Source organism: Echinops telfairi, unplaced genomic scaffold (assembly GCF_000313985.2).
Source record: "Echinops telfairi isolate 266 unplaced genomic scaffold, ASM31398v2 ScPeMD7_443;HRSCAF=831, whole genome shotgun sequence".
In the NCBI taxonomy this organism is placed as follows: Eukaryota; Metazoa; Chordata; class Mammalia; order Afrosoricida; family Tenrecidae; genus Echinops; species Echinops telfairi.
Window position 1 is genome coordinate 84,047,413 of NW_022104341.1, and position 10,135 is coordinate 84,057,547.

The 10,135-nt window shown below is 51.6% G+C and overlaps 1 protein-coding gene across 3 annotated transcripts in view; it reads left to right on the forward strand.

The window, feature by feature from the left end:
* ERI3 (ERI1 exoribonuclease family member 3) overlaps positions 1–10,135 on the forward strand; it is a 143,924-nt gene that overhangs the window by 36,341 nt on the left and 97,448 nt on the right. For all 3 annotated transcript variants that reach the window (XM_004699483.2, XM_045291988.1, XM_045291989.1), the window contains 2 exons: positions 3,402–3,461; positions 7,007–7,098. In XM_004699483.2, coding sequence (XP_004699540.1) covers positions 3,402–3,461; positions 7,007–7,098 — 152 coding nt within the window. The remainder of the gene's footprint in view (positions 1–3,401; positions 3,462–7,006; positions 7,099–10,135) is intronic.

Genomic DNA, 10,135 nt, shown 5'->3' on the forward strand with positions numbered 1-10,135 from the left:
TCTGCCTTGAACCAGCCATAGCTTGCATTCAGAGGCTCTTGGACTACTTTGTGTGATGAGCACGTTATGAGCCGCCTGGAGACCCTTCCCTAATTCCATTCGATAGCTGGCCGGGAGCCATGGTTGTAGCAGAGACAGGATGAGGTGTATTTCCTTCCCAAGCCCTGTCCCTGCTACCTGGGCAATTGGCTCCAACGTGTCAGCTCTCTGTCCCCAGGAGCTGGGCTGCTGCACATTACCATGTGCTGTCTTTTTGTTGCTGTTACTGTCATTTAAGGGGGTGGGGGGAACAAAAATGCAAAAAAAAAAAACTAGAAAATACCCATTTTGCTAAACGCCAAGAAAGGGCTTTGTCTTGCACTTGTTCTTGTAAGGTGTAAGATTTATTGGTCTCTTTGTCTGTGGAGAAAGAGTGGGTCTGATTATCAGATTGCGCACCAGAGACAAGTGCTTATGTAATCAACAAACTGTCTTGGTGTCAGAAGACGATTGTGTTAGAGATAAACTGTGAGCGGAGAACGCGCTGGATGCTGACATGGTATTGGCACTGGGTTTCCCAGGCTGTTCCCTCTAGCAGCTAGTGTGTATGATGCAGCCAGCTCGTTCCTGGACAAAGCCCTGGTGCCGGCAGGGAATCGCAGTCACCAGCCACGTTATCAGTCAGGGTCAAAAGCCCCTCGCCTGGTGGGTTCCGGGTCTGGAGAAGCGGGAGTTAATCTGTAATCCCTCAGTGAAAGGAGTCACAGCGCACACATTAATTCTCCCTCTCACCTCTCTTGCTTTAAGTGTTTAAGGTCTCTGAGCTCTGTTTAGCCTGTGAGCCCTGGTTCTCAGCTTAATAATACTTGGCTTTGCTCTAGTACTTTTTCATCCTGGGAATGGGAAAACTTTTTACAAACATGTATTAACCCAAGTGGGAGCAGGCTTAGGGTACAGCATGAAGGATTTAAGTGAAGCCTGGGTAGAACTTCCCAGTTTTAATTTTACACAATTCTCTCTCTATTACATCTTCTTACATGATAAGTATTATAGAGAGTCTTACAGGTTATCAGCAGGAGGGCTAGAGGCTAATTTTCTTAATTTCAGTCTCTTTTTGTGCCTTGGCTGAGCTGAGGGATAAGGGGTGATCCGTCCTCACATCTAGGGGGAGGCCTTTCCCTGGTAGGGTGGCCTCTGGCCCATCCAGTGTCTTAAGGCCCGAGTCCCTGAGGCTTGAGTTCAAAGTCCTTTAGGGGCTCAGCTGTGAGCCTGGCCTTTCTGAGCCACACACGAGGGGGAAATACCTGGCTTCCAGGAACTGTGTAGAGAAAGGGCACTGACCATGGGGTGGAGTTTGGGAAAGCGCCCGGAACCTGGGGCCCCTGGAATGGAGAGGCCCTGCAGCAGGCCATCAGAGTAGCTCTCCAGTTTCCTTCTTGCAGTGATTTCTCTCCCTGTGCTGGTGCTTTTCCTGGGGCCCAGCTCAGGTGATGGTAGGGTACACAGGTGTTGGCTTGAGCCCTGTCTCCAAGGACAGGAGATTTTGGCCAGGGTGCCATTGGTTTCCTGTGAGAACTAGACTTTGAAGCCCTTTGGTATTCTGCTCATCTGTCTGACCCAGGGGCTGGTGGGAGCCAAGAGAAAAAGTAGACTTTGCTCTGACCTCAGGAGACTCAGACCGCACTTTCCAGAACATGAAAGTGGCTATGGACCCTCTTTTCCAGGCTAGTTGGGAGCCCCCCTCCAATTCTGGGAGGTGGATGGGACTCAGCTGTGGAGAGAAGCCGGGCTGTGGTGGGTGCATGGGCATCAGTCAGTCTGCCAGATATTGGAGCTGGAGTTGGGAACAAGCCTACCTTGGCTTTCTTTGGCTCCTACGTGCTTGAGACAAAGCACCTCCGTGTGTGACTCTGGAAGGGATACAGGCTCTGGGTGCTGGCTAGGCTAGGCACAGAAGGGAGGCTGCTGGAAGAAAGCAGATTCCACTAGGGCAGGGCTTTAGGTTTTCTCACTCCTGGATCCCAGGTTCCTAGAGGATCCCCCAGCATGCTGCAGGTTCTCCATGAACAGTTGACCTGAATAAAGGAAGGCGTCCCTACACTAAAAGACTAAAGCTGCTGACCGAGGAGGGCCTCCCCACCCTCCGTCCCTCAGTGGCCCACCTTGCTTCTCCTTGACTCAGGCCCTCCCTCTGCTGGGCAGTTCTTTGGTCTCTCATGCAAGCAAAGGGTGTGGAGGCACCAGGCGGGTGGGCATGCTGTGGGTTAAACCCTCGCAGAACAACAGTGTAGTTAATCTTTCTAATTTATTCTCCTTTTAGACCATGGGAAGTCTGTAGGCAGCAGCTGTTACCCAATTAAAATACAGATTAATATAAAAACAGTTTCTGGAATATAAAATAGAGTGGCTGTGTCCTTACACTTCCTTAAAATACCACCTCATAATGACTTGATGAACTGCAGAAACCCACCTAGAGGAACTCCGCATTCTTAAAATGAAAATTTCTTCCCTAAAAGGTGTGTATTACCATTCCATGTAAGTCGCTATGAGAAAATAACCTTCCCTCTTAGAGCCTGCGGTTTCTGTGAGTTTGGTATTTGGTATTCATTAAATGTAATTATAGTTTAATTGGAGTTTAATTCTGCCCCTTCCCTCCCAACCTTAAAAAGAGAGAGAGAGAGAGCGCCAGCCTGAGATACTACCCTTTGTGGCACGTTGGGCCTAGAGTTGTCTAGCTGCTGCGCAGGACTGAGTGGGCACTCGGGGCTCAGGTCTTTGAAGGGCGCAGTAGATCCGTAGGCTGTGCTGGAGGGAGATTTTGACAGCAGACCTGCGTGGACTGGTGGCACCATGAGCGTGGGCCTGTGAGGGAGAACTCCTCTAGACCAGGCTCTGTGTTAGGACTTCTTGTCTTCGTTTCCTCATCAGCGAGAGGTGACTTGGTTACCTGCTTTGCTAGTTGGTGCCAAGGACCCAGATGGTCAAGGTGAGGGTTGGATCTTGTGGGGGGCTGCCCCAGGACCTCCCATGCTGGACCGAGAAGGCTGGGTGGGCTTGAAGAGGAGCCTGCCTGCCCTGTGTGAGCGCTCTCAAAATCTCACAGACGGGTGACACTGGTGTTGAATTACCTCACCCGGGACTTGTAGGACCTTTTTGAGCAGGTTGAATATAAAATACGTATAAAATCAAGTTTGTTGACAAAATAAAGCTGAGTCAGAGTGAGAGATGCACCCCATCAGTACACATATGTGTACTACCTCTGGAGAGCGGGGCTCATGGGGGAAGGCTCATGTTTGGCCCTGGGACTTTATTCTGGGCTGAAAGCAGAGTCTGGCCAGAGCTCTCTGCAGAAGAGAAAACCAAAACAGCCTGAGGACCGTGCCCAGACCTTACAGCCGTCGCCTGTTTCTCTTGCCTTCCAGCTCACCGGGATTATTCAAGCCATGGTGGACGGCCAGCCAAGCCTGCAGCAAGTGCTGGAGGTAGGTTGAGTGGCCTTTAATTCCTGACCTGTGACCCCTTCCCGCTGCCCTTCTCTCCCACCTCTCCCGAGAATGTAGCCGTGTAATTTGACTATGATTATGGCTTGATTAGAATAACATTTGCTGTCACACCAGTGACATGCTGTTGAGAGTATTGAACCATTGATCTGTCATCTCCAGCTGTTCCCGTCAGGGTTACTGACAAGATGTCCAAGAGCTGCCAGGACTCAGGCAGAGGGGCCCCCACCTCCTCCTGGCCCCGAGCCTCGTGCTGGCTGGCTCCGGGGCAGCTCTGCGCTGGATGGCAGGGAGAGCAGGGCAGCTGTGCTGTGGCACTGGGGGACTAGCCCCGGAGACTGGAGGTGTTTTTGTTTAGCTTGAGCGTTGGCTCCTTGTGGCATGTGAGCACTTCATTAACCCACCCAGAACTCCCCATCGATGGCTTTTGTTTGCTGTCAGCTCCTCCAGGGGGTGCGGCTGGGCCCGCCTGCCCACTGCAGCTTGCTGCTGGACACACTGTGCCTGTCAGGGGTGCAGAAGCTGCACTGGGTAATGATTCCTAATCAGAATAATTACAACAATTGCCTATGCGAGGGAAATCAAATTAAAGGCTTTAGAACCCTTGGCAGAGACCACACTTTTAGGATGCTGTCCTCAGGGAGCTAGAAAAGGTTAAGATGCGGCTTCTTGTTCTCCAGCCCACGGGAATACAGAAGGGAGGGAGACGCTTGGCCTCAGCTCCTTGTCTCCTACCCACCCCTCTGGCCTGGGGCTCCAAAAGGGAGAGGAGGCCCTCTCCCCTCCTCTGTAGGGGGAGGGGAAAAGAGAATACACTTGTGGATCTCATTAGGTACTTTATTTATTTTTCAGACCTGTAACTCCAGAGCTCAAAGCCCATCCAAGTATGGGGGAAAGCAGACTCTGGGGGGAATGGGCCCATGTGTCTGCCTTGGAGAGAGTCGGCCTAGAGGAAGTGGAGAGAAGAGAAAGGGCTGTCGCATGGGGGGAGACCCGTGTAGGTTGGAGCCAGGCCAGAACACCTGGGTTTATTAGGCTCACCCTGGGGGCAGAGTGCATGCCCTGCCCCTGACAGCCCTGCTGGCTCTGGTCAGGTCAGGATTGAGGTCCCTGTCGTAGTTTGAGGAAGATGAGCGCAGAGGTGCATCCCAGCCCTGTTGACTCACTTTTTGTGTCTTAAGAGAACTTTCCTGCTGGGGCTGGAGGGTTTCCTTAGCATGCACTGTGCCTCCTGAGACCAGAGCCAGCGAGAGGGCGGGGACCGTTCCTCCTCTGTCCGAGCCAGCATCCCCCGCCAGGACTTTGCTGTTGAGAGAGGGCAGAGGACGGACAGCTTTGCCTGGCATGTCTCGGGCTGGGATCTTGGGCAGACACTTTCCCTGGGTCAGTGTTAAACCAGGACTGTCGAGGTGATGGGGAACTGTCCGGGTGGTCCCAGCTGAGGTGGCGATGTGAACTTCTGACTAACCCTAGACCCACAGGGCAGGGTGCGCTAAAGATCTGGAGTTCTCGCCCAGGGGCAGATGCCTAGCATCAGCCTGCCCCGGGGGTCTCCAGAATCTCTTATTGCCCTGACAAGACAAGGACACTGGACTGGGCTCTGCTATGTCTGCTGACCTTTGAGATGACTGGAGAGTGAACCTTTCTTCCCAACCCAAGTCCTTAGCAGCTGGGCCTGCTACATGTTTCCTTGACTTGTTTGTTTGACATTGGGCTGGGGTGGGCCCCTCTAGGCCCACTATAGCTGGGTGGTCTGGCCCAGCTGATTAGAGTAGTCTTGCTGGTTCCTCCAAACCTTTATTCATTCAAGCAGAGACTGCAAGGATAAAGACAGACTTGATTCCAGAGGTAGTGGCACTTCCCTGCACAGGATCACAGTAAAAGATGCTCACTAAATGCCTGCTGTATTAGCGAAGGGCCTGGGTCCTCTGGTATCAAGAACACCAGGTCCAACAGCTAGGTCTTGCTGGGCATTATCTCATGATAGTCCTGCCCTGACCTGCTTCTTTCCTTAGGACCATTTGGCACAGCAGTCTGGCTAGTGGGTGGGACACACTCCAGGGATTTAGAACCACCAAGGTTAGGCTGACTTGGAGAGGTCCAGGTTTGCAGGCCTCTTATGTAAAACAACTACAGGCCAAAAAACCCCGAACTCGTTGCTGCTATTCAATCGGTTCTGACTGACCGTTCTGCTCCTCAGGACAGGGTAGAATTGCCCCTGTGGGTCTCTGAGACTGTACCTCTTTATAGAAGCTTGACCCCCAGCAACCACCACCACAGCTCCATCTGAAAACAGTCTTTCTCTGAGGGTATGCGCTGTGGGGTGACCTGCTGCAACGCTTCCCCATGCTCAGAATCTTCTGAAAAATAAGGGCTGCTTCTGACTTCTTCATGATACTTTTCCTGTTCCATACAGATTTTCGTATTTATACGTCCAGTGTGAGTGCAGATGCTGAAACAGATCAAAAGGGTGAAGGGAAAGAGACTGTATTTAGGAGCTGAGCTGAAGGAACTGAGCTGAGCCTTCAGAATGTTCTGCTGAACTTGAATCCTTAACCAAGGAGAGGACAAATGCAAAGTCTTGAGCTCCTTTATGGGCTTTTAGCAACTGGAGCAGACAGTATGAACCCAGGGGTGAGGAGGGGGCTCCAGCCCACCCAGCAAAGGGGCCTTTCTTGTGAGACTAAAGGGGAAAATTAGCTTCACTCTTAAGAAGCAAGAGGGAGAAAGGGCCTGGAGGCTGTGTCTGGCTTCCTGTGACTTCAAAAGGGGCAAGGAGAACCCAGCTTCACACACTAGTCCAAGGCCAGTTCCCACAAGGCAGAGCTCAGACCCTTCAACTGCCTTTGCTCTAGTCTCACAGTAGTAGGAGCCCTGGTGCCACAGTAGATTAAATGTTGGACTGCTAACCACAGGATCAGCGGTTCAAAACCACCTGCCTCTCCAAAGGTGTAAGATGAGGCTTTTTACTCCCATAAAAATGTACAGTCTTGGAAACCCACAGGGGCAGTTCTACCCTGCTCTTTTTAATATGTTAAAATCTTTGTGGACAAAGATTTTATTAATAACCTTTTTTCTGACACAGCAATAGAGATCAATAAACATGTGGTGAATAAATGAATGAAAGATGTGGATTTTAATTCCTGCTTGGGGCCTCTCTGTGTAGCCTGTTGTTTTTTAGCCCAGAACAGCCTGGGCCTGTGCTAGATCATTCCTTTGTTTGAGGACCAATAAGGGGAAAGACCACCAGGTCAGAGCAAGGTATCTGGAAGAACGTGCTGGGTCCGGCTGCCAGGCAGCGTGGGAGTGGAGGAGCTCTCTCCAACCCTCCCCACATGCGCTTCTGGGATCTTCCTCCAGACACTTCCCAAGCTCTGAACCATGGCTGAGCCCAGAGAGGAGCTGGATAAGATGACACTTTCGCCTGCTCTGATTACAAGCAGTTTATCTCTGCTTCGCTCTTGTGACTCTTCACAAGCCCAGGGAACGGCAAAGGAAAATCTCATCTCTTCTTGTGTACTTTTCAGAGAGTCGATGAGTGGATGGCAAAGGAAGGCCTCTTAGATCCAAACGTCAAGTCCATTTTTGTCACCTGTGGAGACTGGGACTTAAAAGTCATGTGAGTATGAGAAGGGGTCCATTGCTGGAGGGCTTGGAACCTTTCAGCCCTAAACGTACCAGCCCCAAGTAGGTAGGGCAGAGCTTCCCTGCACATGCAGCGCCATCAGGCTAGCAGAGCACCCGGAGCCCTGCCTTCTGCCTGCTTAAGCACAGGGGGGACAGTCAAGCCCCCTCCCAGGACTCGTGTTGTTAGGGCCTTCCTGCCCCTTGCAAGTCTCACTACTCGCTCAGTACAGCCCTTCCACTTGTTGGGCTCCAGGATCTTACCTGGACTGGTTTGGTTTGACACCAGATACAGAGTGCTCACTCTGCAGAGGCACTATTTGAAGTGCTGTAGTAATAATAACAACGTATTTACCAACCCTGGGTAAGGAGCCCTTGTGGCGTAGTGTTACACATTGGGCTGCTAACCCCAAGGTCAGCCGTTCAAAACCGCCAGCCATACTGCTGGAGAAAGATGAGCCTTCTGCTCCCGTAAAGATTTACAGTCTTGGAAACCCACAGGGCAGTTCTATCCTTCTCTGTAGGGTCACTTGGAGTGTCGGCATTGACTCCATGGCGGTGAGTTGAAAGACAAAATTTTTAATGAAGAAGGTATTAGAGACACCCCACCCCCCTCCAACCAAACCCATGTCAGAGTCAGTTCTGACTCGGCAGCAACCCTGCAGGACAGATTAGAACCCCCTTTCCCCCCAGGGTTTCCAAGGTTGTAAATCCTTCCCAGGGCAGACTACCACATCCTTTCCCCGTGGAGTGGCTGGTGGGTTCAGACCACTGACCTTTTCGGTTAGCCACCGAGTACTTTAACCATTGAACCACCAGGCTCTCAGGGTACTAAAATATGCCTATTTCATGACCTGCCCAGAGACACATAGCAAGTCCATGGCAGAACCAGGGTTCAAACGCTGGCACCCTAGCTCCAGAGTCCTTTCTCTAACCCTTATACTGAGCAGTCCTTGTACCCAGGATGCAAGCCCCTGGGCAAGAGCCTTCTGGGGGTGGAATGGGAGGGCTGCTTCCCAGAAGCTGCCCAGGTCACCAGGCTGGGCCTCTTTTCTCTCCGTTGTCCTCCTTGCTTTGTCTTCTAATCCTGCTTCTGGAAGACAAGGCTGGTTCCTCTGCCAGCTTGGTGCTTCTACATCTTGTGGTCCCTCATGGATGCCTCGATGCAGACAGTCCCCAGGGAGCTCAAAGGAGGACAAGGTGATGGGGACACTGTTTGCTGAGGATTGATAGAATTGATACCTCTGTGTTCTTTGTGACTGAAGGCAGCAAGTGTTGTGTGTGTGTGTTTCCCACCCCACCCCCACATGCATGCACACGCTTGTGCTTGTGAGCTTAGGGTGAGGTGGAGAGTGTAGTGACTTTGAAGTGAAAATTCCTACCAACTCGGGCATTATCTTCTCACCTTTTAATGCTGTTTTATACCCTGGGTGCTGAGCATTGAGAAGAGAGTTAGGCCTGTGACCTGGGTGGGGGTCCGGTCTGTTATTGAGCACCAACTCTCCAGGTGAGCCTGGAGAAGCAGCAAGCCCCAGGTCACACAGACATACCTGCCTCATCTCCACCGCCCCTTAGAGTGCTTGCCCACCCTGATTGCTCTCCTCCAGGGCTGTGCACACAGACCCCTGGGCTCCATAGGCTCTCTACCCTCCTGGTGGGCACTCATCGGTCAGGTAAGTTAGACAGGCTGGGACTGGAAGCCAGTTGGAATCTGAGGAGGGTCTTGTGGAGACTGTGAGGAAGAGGAAGGCAGTTCCTCTTGTTCCTGACGCCCTGAGCAGTTTTGAACACTTACAGCGTGGGAGGGACTTGTGAGGTGCTCGGTAGCACAGGAGGAGCTCTCTGAGGACTGGATTCAGCCTGCTGCCCACAGTGCTGAGACTCGGGTGGCCGAGGAGGAAGGCCCTTTGGCCCAGCCCAGCCGTCCTGTTCTTCCAGACAGCTGTTCCTCCAGACAGCTCCTGCTATTCCAGTGGTTTCTCTCTCTCTTCATGCTCCTCTTTCAACCACCTGCCCTTTTAGAATGCTCTGCTCAGTCTGTGAATGACTTGTATGCATATATGCATGTGAAAAACTTCCCAGGATGTGAGTGAGGGATTATCTGGCTGGACCTCACAAACTGGAGTGGACCTTCCCATGCAAGAGAGAGGAAATCTCGCAGGGGTCTTCCTGATTGGATCGGGCCTTTGCTGGCCTGCACCACCAGTTTGACCCATGGTGTTGGCTCCAGTACAGATATTGGTAACTCGGGTGGCTGCTTTTCATCTTCCTGAGGAATTAGGTTCATTGCAGAATTGGCCTGTGGAATCCGGTCCTATCTGAGGGCAAACTAGAGTTTCATGAGTGTATCCCTGGTCTCATTCACTCCTGAAGACTATCTTCTCTGATAGGAGGTGGTACCTTGAGGCAAAAAAAGAAAAAAACCCAAACCACCTAAAAATCCCGAGGATCAAAAAGGTAAAGACGCATAACTTGACAGGAACGAATGTCAAGACCATGTAGTTTCCAGAAGATGCAGGTAGAAGCCATGGCGGCAGACTTTGGTGGCAGGCTTCAATTTGGATTGGGAAGGCCAGGGAAGCTGACAATTGGTATGGAGGAAAGAAACAGATGTCAGGTAGCAGGAGCTGCGGGGAGGGGAGCTCTGGGGCTGCCCTTCAGAAGCAGGGCTGGTGTAACTGCTGGGAAGGCTCTTAATTAAATGTGTAACAAAATAAAAACAGCCAGAGAGGAAACCTAAGTAGTGCTGCGTGACAGTGCACAGCTTACCAGCATTCCTGGGACTTCTCGTCAGAGGCTCATCAGAGGGCTCTCATCAGAGCCATCAGCTTTTTATGCGCCTGGGAAAGGCTGCCGATGAGACTGACAAGGGTGGTGTTAAGCTGACACCCACAACTTGTTAGTATGTGGCAGACTTCTTCCTTTGACATCCATTTTCAGATTTAACCAAGTCTAAGGGATTCAGCACATATTTTCATTTCACAGAGTCGCTTCCCGGAGCCAGTGCACCTTCTTTGCTCTCGCACTCCCCA